At 41.3% G+C, this 12,602-nt stretch overlaps 2 protein-coding genes across 4 annotated transcripts in view; both read left to right on the top strand.

The window, feature by feature from the left end:
* vldlr (very low density lipoprotein receptor) overlaps positions 1–4,186 on the top strand; it is a 65,755-nt gene extending 61,569 nt beyond the window's left edge. For both annotated transcript variants that reach the window (XM_086300114.1, XM_086300115.1), the window contains 3 exons: positions 1,775–1,852; positions 1,968–2,137; positions 3,135–4,186. In XM_086300114.1, coding sequence (XP_086156240.1) covers positions 1,775–1,852; positions 1,968–2,137; positions 3,135–3,170 — 284 coding nt within the window. In that variant the 3' untranslated portion in view covers positions 3,171–4,186. The remainder of the gene's footprint in view (positions 1–1,774; positions 1,853–1,967; positions 2,138–3,134) is intronic.
* A 2,407-nt stretch (positions 4,187–6,593) lies between these two features.
* Positions 6,594–12,436, top strand: kcnv2a (potassium channel, subfamily V, member 2a). 2 transcript variants are annotated; one of them, XM_086300112.1, is made up of 9 exons: positions 6,594–6,902; positions 7,749–7,886; positions 8,289–8,467; positions 8,579–8,762; positions 9,809–10,000; positions 10,079–10,333; positions 10,422–10,538; positions 10,621–10,779; positions 11,245–12,436. In XM_086300112.1, exons 1-9 carry the CDS (start codon positions 6,765–6,767, stop codon positions 11,506–11,508), a joined length of 1,626 nt encoding a protein of 541 aa, XP_086156238.1. In that variant the 5' UTR covers positions 6,594–6,764; the 3' UTR covers positions 11,509–12,436. The 2 variants fall into 2 exon arrangements, with proteins under 2 accessions (XP_086156238.1, XP_086156239.1); XM_086300113.1 differs by having other exon boundaries at positions 10,621–10,746; positions 11,245–12,435.
* The last annotated feature ends 166 nt before the right edge of the window (positions 12,437–12,602 follow it).

Genomic DNA, 12,602 nt, shown 5'->3' with positions numbered 1-12,602 from the left:
AAACATATCAGACTCACAAGGTCTAAAATGTGATTACTGCATAAACAACTTCAGGAACTTTGTTCTAATCCTCTGTAAAATGCTAAAAATGCATACAGCAACCCTAATCAGAAACACAAGGTCTGCTGATGAGATCCTCCCCGTTTCTAAAGTGGAGTTTGTTCTCATGAATCTCATATAGGCAATTTGACCACGGAGGGTTTTTTATGCTGTACTTAGAGGGAAAAGCTGTTGTTTGCCTCTGTTTCAGCTGATTAAACCACAGTTCATTACACTATTAAGAGCACAGCACATGAGCAACACCTAGTGGCAGGAACAAGGAAGCTTCATCACTAGAATCACTTTCCCATTTAAAGTTTGGCATAATCTGGTAATTAAGACGTGACTGTTATATTACTGCAACACAAAGGGATTGTAGCACAAATCCTTCAGGCATCATCAAGAAATGAAGTCGTGCAAGAGAAGCAAGAATCAGCAATTCTCAGACTGTAACCCCCTCCTTCCCCAACGCTGCTTTTCAAACTGTGATCTCAGCTTTCTTGGGAGAGCATAACATTTGTGCTTACACCAAGAGTTAAAGAAGTCTTGCAGTCCTGAACATCTTAATGTCCTATTTTTAGATGAGGTGTTGCAGGATGTCAAAAATCAAAGAAAGAAAAAGACTATCAACAAACGACAGAACAATGAATTAATCCTCCTATGAAATCATGCCCAAGTATCCAAAGCCTGCTATATCCTCTTCCTGTCACTGAGCTCCATTGTTGCTGCAAAACACTGTTGCATTGTTCTGATATCCTTCATTACCATAAAGACACAGGCTGTAGTTTAGTTTGACGCAGCTCCAAACACTTTCTTCTGCTGATGGAAATGCTTTATTTAAACTGTAATAAGCTGTTAAAGAGCTTCCACTTTACTCCTGACGGGTTTTTTTGACACGTTATAGAAACTAAAAACCATGTATGCTGGTGAATTTTAGAACTTGACAGTTTTGTTTGAATTTAAGCCATCATTCTATTTATAAAAAACTGTCCCACATGGAACAAGAGAAGTCTGAGCTTATACCTTTGTCCACAAAAGCTAAACAAAATGCCCTAAAGTCTCTTTATCCAAGTGAACCTGGATCTCAGACTGAAATCTTCTCGAACACAAAGACTGTTTGACTGTCTGTGTGTTTCGCTTTGATTTGGTAGACAAGACATTTATTGCAGCATAATGATTCTAGCTGATATTTGGTAAACAAAGTGAAGCTAAGGATGTTCTAGCTTTAATAAATCAAACCAAAGATTTGGACAGATTGAACTTTGATTACCTCTATTGATTTTGTCACATATGCGGTCAGCACTCCAAAATGATGGTTTACGCTATTTGAAGGGTGAGGTATGAATTCATTGAAAGGATGAGGCCAGAAGTTTAATATTTTACTCTGAACCAAAATGTTGACATGTTGCAAGAATTTAATAGTTTCACAAAGGGGGCCAGCTGGTAGTACGAGCAAATCCAACTTTCTCTTCTGAGGTCTGTTACTGCGTTCAGCCAAGCTTCTTTTCCGCCCTCACTTGACACTGATACAAGAACACACTGGGTAAAGTAGACTGGGGAAATGAAAGACTAATCAGATGCTGTTTTCTTTAAAAGATTAAAAACCAGTTGCCAAAATGATTTTGGATTTTCACTTTATTCTGCTTCTTGATTGGAAACCTAACTGGTAGTCAAAGTCTAAGGAAATGTTTTTAAACTTGTTGGCTGTTGGCATGTGCCTTGTTTTGTCTTTCAGAAGCCAATGTGAGCACATCAATTCAAGTGAATTCGACAGCCAGAGGTTCTGCTGCTGCCTGGGCCATACTACCAGTCTGTGAGTAGATGCTGCCCACACACTTGCGCAAACTAATTAAAATCCTCATTTCAGATCCTTGGCACTTTTTGGGGGGGAGTTGATTTGACTCCTGACTGTTCGTCTCTCCTCTCAGTGCTACTGGCGATGGCGGCAGCAGGCGGCTACCTGATGTGGAGGAACTGGCAGCTGAAGAACCAGAAGAGCATGAACTTTGACAACCCAGTCTACCTGAAGACCACAGAAGAAGACCTCAACATTGACATCACGAGGCACGGCGCCAATGTAGGACACACGTACCCCGCGGTGAGTGAAGAATCCACGAACGTTAACTCAGGGTAGTGATTAACAGTTCGTTCCAGATGAAAATTTAGACTGGGAATTTGGAAATTTCAGCTCGAGACATTTTGTTGGTGAAACTTTGTAAAGGTCTGAGCTGCAGGAACAGTTTAAATGATGGAGCTTTGATTCACATGTTGGTGTGCAAGGCATCAAAATAATAAACTATTCTAAGCAAATAAAAACAACCCAGGAGTAACTCGGTGCACCTGTCACCTTAGGTTGTGAGCAATCACTTACAAAATGTTAGCTCAATTTACTCAAACTATTGGAGCTGTAAATAAACCATGGCCTCAAATCACCAGAGTAACTAAAACACGCAGCTGCTTATTTATGCAAACAATACCATCACTGTACATGCATTCAGTCAGTAGGTAACCAGGCGTGGGCAGTGGTAGAGGACTGGTAAAGAGTCCTTGTAAGTTGTCCTTAACAATGCCTGTCTGTTTTTTACCCCCTCATACACCTCGCCAGCGTTTTGTGTAATCCTCCCAACAAATGAACTGAACCAGTCACGTAACCTCCTCAGCAAAGGTGAAAATAACCACGAGCTGCAGTTTCTGAGCAGCTTAAATGATTCCAGCCAGGCTTCGGAAGATGGAGCCTGCATGTTAATGACCTCCACTCTCACCATGACCTTGTGGCCCGTAGTAATCCTTAATGTTCATTGTTGGCCGTCTGCAAAGCATGTATACAGATTAAACGGATTAACCTAAGCCCGGCCGGGGCCACAAGATGGACACGAGCCTCTGTTGTCGCCCTCACAGCTGCAGCAGACGTTTCAAAAGGCAACATGAGTTCAATACCTGCAGCACACGCCTTCCCTTTAAACCAGCACACTGTCTTACTTCATGAATGCAGCAGACGGTGCAGCTTGGAATGAACGAGCCTTTAAAGTGCTGTTGTTGTGAGCATTTCTAAACCGGTCTTCCTCTCTCCTCCCCCTCCCTTCATCTTCCTCCAGATTTCGATAGTGAGCACAGAGGATGATTTATCCTGATCGTGTTGGGTCTTTTTTATTTTTTCACGGTCACACCGCGCCGCCTCGTTCCAGTGCCGACGCTTGACCGTAGCAGCAGCAGCAGACCTTACAGTACGACCACATGCCTTCTGAAGTACATTAGACCACTGTGTGTGGTGAAGAGGAAATGTTATTTATTATGTAAATATTGCAATGAATTCTGTCCCGACTGGTTTCATTCCACATCCAAAGTTGTAAGGATCCGTTATTTTTCCGTTATTTTTGGGCCACAGACATTTTCCAGTCATTTCTTTGTCCCGCCCTCTTTAAGAAGCTTGCTGGCATCGTGTCGCAACAGTTGAAAGGGATGAATTGTCAGTTTGATCTCCTCATCTAGGCTCCCAGAATCTGACACGGTGAATGTTTGAAGACTGCACAAAACACGAGGGGTCAAGGGTCCTTTAGAAGTAAGGCTTTAATGAGGAGAGGATGCGGTCCAGATTTTGTTGCTTCCTCAGATGTGAATATTTATGTACGATCATGTTTGGGCAGTAATATCTCAAAACTAAGTTTTCTTTCATTAATTTGAGTGTTTTCTTGCCATCACCACCTCTTAGAATGCATTCTTACAAGATTATTATTATTATTATTATTATTATTATTATTATTATGCTTGTGAAATAACCATGGTTACAGCTTTTGTAAACACTGTACATATTTGCCCATCCTTTGGACATGATCGTCAATCAGGACTCTTCAATGCACTTTGATCAAATGCTCCTTGTGTAAATAAGATTGTATACATTTGACTTGATCAGTTTTTTGCTATGGTTGGGCGTCATACCAGCGGCTCAGATGTATTTAAGAAGGAAAAAACAAAACACAATGAATTTGGTAAAACTATTTTGTATGTTTGTGCTGTTGCTGTGAACTTTTTCTAGCCTTGTACAAAGAAGGGGGGACACCAATAAAATGGGAAGACTCTGTATCTGTGAAGAAACTGATCTGCGAATCACTTCGGAATTAAAATTTAATCCACAACTTTGCTCAGAAAATCTTGTTCTTTGTTTTTTGTCATGCATAAATGTTTTGTGACCTCACCCACTGATTTGTGGACTGTTTTAAAGCCTGTTCCTGAGCTGTACAAATTTTTTCTTTTGTCAAATCTTGGTTATCAAGAAAACTATAGGTGGTAGGTTGCAGGCAAAATACCAGAATTTCACTCAGCAGAGCTGATTATTCTACAAAGCAAGTACAACATTACGTTTGCTGATTTGACAAATGCTAAAATCCCACTTGTACATGACTAATATAACAACAGTAGTTGTAACTTGTCTAATGACTGTAGAAAACAGTCATTGGTTAACCATTACAGCCATACTATATCTGCGTTATGCTGGGCAATGTTGTGCACCAGCAGGAACCTGGAGCTTAGGACCCACTGCATCAGCATTGGGTCTGATGATGGGGTCAAAGGATTTCATCCCAATACTTGATTGCAGTTGTGGTGTTGTAAAGATCTGTACGTCCCTGCATGGGTATTCCAGAAAATCACAGACCTACCAAAACAGGTGGTGCAAAGCAATGTTTCCATGGTCTCTCCAGACGTCATTCACATGAGAGCTGGTTTGCCACGAGTGTGCCAATTCTGTTATGCTATGGCAAATCCCAGGCACTGAACAGTAGGCCCATTAGAGGATTTTGGGCCCTCAGGCGACCCTCATGAAGTCAGTTTGTTTGTTCAGACATTCTCTGCAGTGCCCAGCTGAAGGTCATTTTGCTGTGCTCATCCTGTTCCTCCATGCACAAAGGAGCAGAAACATTGCTTCTGCCCAGCTCTCTTGGAATTTTCTCCGTGTCCTTAAATCTGTAAGGGGTGGGAGAGCAAACCTGACAATGGCACACACTGATGTGCCATCCTGGAGGATTGGACTGCTTGCACAACCTCTTTAGGGTCCATGTAAAGCCTCATGCTTCCAGTAGTGACACTGACCTGAGCAAATGCAAAACTCCCTCGAGGGGGGGGGGAAAACGACAACAACACAAACCTACACACACAGAAGATGAGGGAGAAATATGTGATTGGCCTCCACCTGTAAAGCTATTCCTGTTTTGGGGGTTGTCTCATCGTTGCCCTTGTAGTGCACCTTCATTAAAACAAAACCAGCTGATTAACCAACTCTGACTAAACTGGCCAGATGGATATGCCAGAGATTTAGTGCATTTTGGGTTGGTTTTTTTTGGGGTTTTTTTTTTTTTTTTGGGGGGGGGGGGGGTTGTTTAAAGTTGCAGTGTATTTACTGAAAGCATAACTCCAAAAATATGTAGTTCTCATGCTCAAAGCAAATTATAAAGGTAAATTTGGGTGCAAGAGAACTAAAAATGTTAATGCATGTGCGTGCGCACCTCCCCATAGACCGAGTGGAACAAGTAACAGCACAACTTTCATCTAAGTCTAAGGACTTCCCCTGCACAAGCAGGACTGACTCTGTATGTAATGACTTAAACTCTCCTCCTCTGCTTCCAGCACAGTTTAATCTACCCTCAGTCAGATCAGGGGCAAACATGAGGATGCGTGTATGTAAAGGGAAGTGGGTCGAGAAACTGAGTTTGCCTCCATCTTTTTATTATCCCTGTTTAACTGCAGGAAGGATTAATCTCCACCTAACTACTTGAGTTATAATTGCAGCAACTGCATCAAACGCACACACTTGGATTAAGGCACAGATTTAAAATGCGAAAGTCTGTTGCATCTGAAGGAAGGCTACATCAGATATTTGAAAATCGAGGTTTGCTGTGATGCATTTAAGGAGCGCTCTGAACAACGGGAAATACTTTCCCAAGATCGTATCAACTGAAATATCCAAACTTTGTGTCTTAAAACCAAAAATGTCTTTTATTTGACTGCTGGGAACAGTAGATGCCTTGCTTTCCATTTTTTATTTTTTTTATTTTTTTTATTTTTTATTTTTTTAGAAAAACTAATATTTACTACATAAAATCCATCTGTTCATCCACAGTTGGCTCAAGGTGACAGCAGGTTAACCCTGCTGTTATGTTGCGGAACAGGAGAGATGTCACATGTCATCTGCATCACTACAGAAAACAACAAAAAAAATCAAACTTATAAAAGAAAATCAAAGTCATCAATGCCAGTGTTTCTGACACTTTTGGATGAGTAAATTTGCCCTGGGTCAAATTAACCCAGGAGCATAATTGGTGTTCCTGGAAACCAACATAACAGGAGGGTTAATTTAGTTTTTCCATACTGTGGAGGATCCTTGAGTGTCTTCTGGATCTCTTGCAAGCATCTTAGAATAGTATTAAAATGATCACATTTATGACCCTAATTTACCAGATTTGTAAACTTATGTGAAAGTGGGAGGAGAGGGAGAGCTTGAGAGATCAGGAGATGGACAGAAGAGGATAATAGTATTTAAAACTTTAAGCACCCGGATCATCTCAGTCAGCAGCATTAGGCAAGGAGAATCACTTCCCTCATCACTCTGCGTGTGATATCTCTCTGTCAGCTGCGTGCATGTGTGTGAACAGTATGATTTCTTTATTACTGAATGTGTCTGTGAATGCGACGTGTCTCTGTGCAGTTTACATTTAACACTTAAAGCAGCGATCATGTTTAACCACCTCAGAGCTCGAAGCAGGAGTTTATTCTCCAGCTACAAGCCCGGCAGCCGGACTCAAGAGGTCAAAGAAACAGTGGAACACCTGGACTTGATCAGCGCCTTCATTAAACCATGGAACTCCATGCAGGTCAGTCACTCGGTCCATTTGGGATTTGTTTGATTTGATGGAGCTATTTTTAAAAAACAGATTTGAGCTATACCTTTGGATTTTGGTTATGTTTTGTTCAGATTCAACAAGTTCAGTGAGGCTGAGACAGCTTCCATGGTTTTACGGCTGTTGTGTTTTTTCAGCATTGAACCACATTCTAGTGCTCAAGCTAAGACTCTCAAATATAAGATAAAGTAGGATTCATGGATGCATAGATATGGAGAGGTAAATGGGTACTTTATTGATGCCACAGGGGAACTTGCCGTCTCACAGCAGAACGGTAATGAATAAAAATAGTACAGGCTACTATAAGCAACAAATCAACAGCAACATTAAAGTAAAACTGGAACTTAAATATACAGATGTGGAGCTCTTCAGTGAAATCTTTGGCAAGGATGCCAAGCAGGAAGTGGAATTGGACTTGGTATTCCATCTGCCTTAAGCACTGTGTTTTCCTCAAATCCACGGCCAGTTCAGAATCTGCTATTTAAATTTGCTGAAGTACTCAAAGCAAACTCCACGCAGAAGACTGTAGATGACCAGGTGAACTGGGGACCTTCTTGCTATGATGTGAGGCAGAAATGCTATTTAGTGAACCACCATGCCACTTATTTTTCTCATAAGTTTGGAAAGTGATCTGTCACGGCAACCAATAAGGTAAAAATTACACAACAGGTGCTACTCTACACCAGGTTTGGTGTAGAGTAGCATTCACCTAATTGGAACTGTGATGAGCAAAAACAAATCTACTACTTTACTACGATCATATCTAAGCTGATATTTTTCAGTTTTTCTGTTCATTTTGTGTTTTGTTATATTTTGAAGGACCTTGGCAGAGACATCTACGATATTTATGCCGAGTATGAAAACGAGGAGGTGGAAGATCGATTGCCAGTGTCTCCCTCCCGCTTGCTGAATTCTCCAACCAAACACTTCATTCTCAACATCAATGTTGGAGGAACGGTAACTCCGCTTAACTTTTGCATAACTGCTAATATTTTTATTTTACTGTTAGGACTGAACCTGACACTTATTAACAAGCAGCAGAGGTGGCACTCATACATCATTATCAGACTGTGAGCTGCATATCTGTCACAGCCGTCTTGCTCAGATGTTACTGCTGAACCCGTGGAATCAGTGGTTCTGATCCAATCCCATAGAAACTTACAGATTCAGGAGGTCTCCTCTGAGTTCACTCTGACTTTTTCCAGTAGCAATGAATAAAAACTAGATTTTTTTAAACTGGTTTTGTACATTGCATATTTTTTGTGATATTAGCATTTTGTAATTGTAATGAAAAATTTTCTATGTTTTTTCAAATGTCTATGCTAAAGAGAAGAGACTAATTCTCTTTTTATTTCTCAGGTGTATCACCTGCCTTACAGGTTAGCCGCCAGGTATCCGAAGACTCGGATCGGTCGCTTGGCCACATACACAGACCACAGCAGGAAGCTGGACCTCTGTGATGACTACGTCGTCCAGCGCAACGAGTTCTTCTTTGACCGCGACCCAACAATTTTCCACAACATCTTTAATTTCTACAGGTGACATAAAACACGTGAGGTTATAAGTCAACACAGGGACACTTTAATCTCCTTTGTGATATCTTGGAATGATCATGGATGCTGTTTTCCTGTCTCTTTCCTCTCTGTCAGAACTGGAGTGTTGTGGATTAAAGACGAGCTGTGTCCCCGAAACTTCCTGGAGGAGATAAACTACTGGGGGGTCAGAATCAAAAACAGCCAGCGCTGCTGCCGCATCTCCTTTGAAGAGAGGCAGGACGAGCTGAACGAGCAGCTGAAAATACAGAAGCAGCTTATTACAGAGATGGGCGATCTGGTGAGTAATGTCACACTTTTTGTGCATTTTTACTTAAATTGTGTGTAATAAATAAACATTTACATTATTGTGCTCAAGTTCACCTCAGTTGAACAGACTTAAAAAACCTTTGCATGATTCACAGTTCACAGTATTTATCTTATACCACACCGTAGTGCAGGCGCTCAGTTCACCATCTGTCTGAAACAACCTTTATAGCTCCCTGTCTCTTTTCTTTAAACCAGTTTTCTTCTAATTGGCTGACCCTCATAAATAAATATTTTGAATTACAGGTGGGTGGGGCTTTTTTCATGGATGCTAAATGTTAGAGGACCAAATAGGAAACGTATCTTTTATGTGCTGCGTTTTATAAAAGGTCTGAAAAATAAGTGCAAGATCTCATGTCAGGATCCCTCATGTTTATCTTGTGACCCTTTTGGGATTTCCGTCTTCAAATGTAACACACACACACATATACATGGCCATGGATTTTTATTTGCAGCCCTCACAGCCTAGAAAACAGTAACTTTCCCTTCTCCGTAAGAAGTGGATAATCCACAGGACACAGGAGGCAGTTTGTAATCAGTGACTTTATTTATTTTACCACCGGTTTGACTCCATATGTTTAACAGTGCTGCAAAATAAAATGTCACGGGTTCATCACCTACTGCTGCCTCATTGGTTCAGCAGTTATTTTTTTAACTCTGATTTGGCAGTAATCTGCTGGCTGACTCTGAGTCTGTTTGACCTACATTATAAATCAGCGCTCTGCTCTGCTGTCTTGACAGATGGGGAGAAGAGAATAAGCTTTTCCTTGGCACAGATTTATACAGATGTTTCCATTACAGTTTGCTGTGCCCGTTTTTTAGTTTAATTCAAGCGCGTTTCAGTTTGGTGACTTGTCTTGACATTTCATTCGTCTAGTTTTATCCTCAATGAAAAATAAGATGTTTTTATACTGCCTATTTTTCTGGTTGTTTCTAGTGAGCATCAAGTTTGACTCCCCTCTAAAAAGCAAACAAAAAATGCTGTTTGTATCCTGTTGCTGATGCATTTCCATCCTGCAGGTAGAAACAGAGGAGAATGAGGTGTTATTTAACGGCATGGCCTTTGGGCAGACCCGGAGGAAAATCTGGAACCTAATGGAGATGCCATTCTCCTCGATCACAGCCAAGCTTGTGGCAGTCGCATCCTCCATGTTTGTGCTGGTGTCGCTGGTCGCCATGACCCTCAACACCGTGGAGGAGATGCAGTACAAGGTGTCTATAACACTAAAACCATGACTGATCCTTTATTGTTTCAGAACAGAAGCTGTATCTTTATATTCTGTGTTCTAGACACCATCAGGTGAGCCCAGTGGCAGGTTCTACGGCGAGTACGTCGAGACGTTATGCATCACCTTTTTCACCTTGGAGTACCTGCTGCGCCTGATCTCCACCCCTGCCCTGAAATGTTTTGGACGCAGCATGCTGAACACAGTTGATCTGATCGCTATCCTGCCACACTACTTGCAGATGATCTTGGAATGCTTTGAAGACAAGGACATCCACGTGCACTCTGGAGACATTGAGACAGTAGCACGTGTCGGGAAGGTAAAGAAAAGATGGGAGAGTTGTTGTTGTTAAACTTTAAATATGGTGGTCTTATCCATGTTTAGTAGTGTTTTTTCCCTCTCTGTAGGTTGGGCAGGTTCTGAGGATCATGCGTCTGATGAGAATCTTCAGGATCTTGAAGTTGGCTCGTCACTCAACGGGCCTCAGAGCCTTTGGCTTCACGCTAAGACAGTGCTACCAGCAGGTCAGGGTTTATCTGCAGGTTGAGAGAAATATGAAGAAAGTGTTTAACTAAATGCTGAAATTGCTCTAAAATATCTCTCCAGGTGGGATGTTTGCTGCTCTTTATCGGCATGGGAATCTTCATGTTTTCAGCCATGGTGTACACAGTGGAGCACGATAGCTACAACACCAGCTTCACCTCCATGCCACACGCATGGTGGTGGGCTGCTGTGAGTCGACACACAATTACACCAACAATTTTTGTTAAGTACACTTGCTCAACTGCTCATTAATGCAAATAAGTGGTGGAACAGGAGAGTTGCATCAGGGATGTAAGTCCAACAAATCTAATGCTATCATGTTAATATGGACCAAAATCTCTGAGGAATGTTTCCAGCAACTTGTTGAATCTTTGCCAATTAAGACAAGCAAGGTGTAACAGTAAATGTACTTTTGCCTCTTGGCATCTATTAATGTCTGTGTTTCTGGATATGAAACCCCTATTTATGACTTTTAACTCATATCCACTGATTCAACGTACACAAAATGAAGATCTTACACTTCATTTTAGAACCAGTGTTTTACATAAAACATAACAATGTATACAAGTAAGTGTTTGTGTGGTGGGACAAAAAAGAAAGACATGTTTCAGTAAATCCTACCTAAGATCATTCAATCTCTGTGTCTACCTTTGCATCTTTATAGTTATTGTCTCTTTCACCCCTCAGGCGAGTATTTCCACAGTGGGCTATGGCGACATGTACCCAGAGACCAACCTTGGACGTATCTTTGCCTTCGCCTGTATCTCCTTTGGCATCATTCTCAATGGCATGCCCATCTCCGTCCTTTACAACAAGTTCTCTGCTTATTACACTAAGCTCAAGGCCCATGAGTACACTGCTGTGACCAAGGCTCGTGGGAAGATGGGCTTTGCCAGGAGGGCAGCAAAGAAGTTCTCAGAGTTCTGCGATGACAGCATTCACCAAAAGTGATGACAGTAGCTTGTAGAAGTTTTAAGAGAAGAATTACAAACATGTTTGTGACATGTGTGACAGGTTCCTGATCACACATACTGCAGACAGTACCTGAAATTTCCATAACAGCTAGACTCTATCTGGATGAACTGCCGGATGGTGAGATGCTTCTGGAAACTTCCACCACCAACAACACTTTTCTGATATCAGTTTGGGGGTGTACAGGTAAATAGAAGCCAGGAATTGTACTTGTCATTCTACCTCTTTTTTTCAGGTTATTCAGTTATTTTTACAAATTGTTCTCACAATGTTCAAAGCAATATTATTGTTCATAATAGAACTATTTGACTATTCAGATGCCAGCACTGGTGGAAGTGGAAACTAATGTGGCAAGAGACATTTCAGTGAAACAGCTTCCAGAAGCCATTTAAAGTCAAACTTGAGGACTTTCTGGCCAAAGAATTGGCAAACCTGTTTATTTATGCATACTTTCATCCATCCTCCCATTATACATGATGTAATCCCGCCCATTAAAAAAAAAAAAAACACAGGTGGTTTAAATTTGGTTACTATACTCTTGCTCTGTTGTGCTCCCTGCAACTCCTATTGGCTTCGCAGTGCACACCTTTGGGGGTGTATGACCTCAACAGATAACCATGGACCTGATAAACTGACTTAGTTGGTGTTTAATGCACCACCACTTCTTCTTGCTAGGTCATGCTCTCCTGGCTGCAGTGTTTAAATTTCTTTGTGTGTAAACTTAATTATTTAGAAATTGAATAAAAACTCACATTTCTAAATGAGCCGATGTCAGTCTCAATTTTATGTTTTAGCTTTGTGAGCTGGGTAGCAACAAAAATTCATGTTATAGGCCAGAAGTACCGATCCTGGACAAGCCCCCAAATTTATTTTTAACCAAGGTTTAAATACCTTTTGTAGAGGCATATCTGCCTCTGTTCATGAACACTCCCACAAATGCTCCTGGTCACATTCCTGACCCGAAGTATCCCAGGTCTCAACTCTCACAAGCAATGATCCTTGGCACAAAAGTCAACGGTTAGTTTTACACAGAAGGGATTTAAAATGATCAGGACAGGATTTCTAGAGAGTGA

This window comes from Aulonocara sp. 'chitande type north' Nkhata Bay, linkage group LG7 (assembly GCF_057382095.1).
Source record: "Aulonocara sp. 'chitande type north' Nkhata Bay isolate Kocher_YH1m ecotype deep benthic linkage group LG7, A_spYH_male_GT1.1, whole genome shotgun sequence".
In the NCBI taxonomy this organism is placed as follows: domain Eukaryota; kingdom Metazoa; phylum Chordata; class Actinopteri; order Cichliformes; family Cichlidae; genus Aulonocara; species Aulonocara sp. 'chitande type north' Nkhata Bay.
The sequence above is the reverse complement of the archived record's forward strand: the minus strand, read 5'-3'. Positions and strand labels throughout refer to the sequence as shown.

Bases quoted from the DNA above. Each gene is read 5' to 3' on its own strand.
- kcnv2a (XM_086300112.1), top strand. From the start codon at position 6,765: ATGTTTAACCACCTCAGAGCTCGAAGCAGGAGTTTATTCTCCAGCTAC. The intron at 10,001-10,078 runs GTGTCTATAACA...TCTGTGTTCTAG, and splicing joins TGGAGGAGATGCAGTACAAG to ACACCATCAGGTGAGCCCAG. The intron at 10,780-11,244 runs GTTAAGTACACT...TTCACCCCTCAG, and splicing joins CAATTACACCAACAATTTTT to GCGAGTATTTCCACAGTGGG.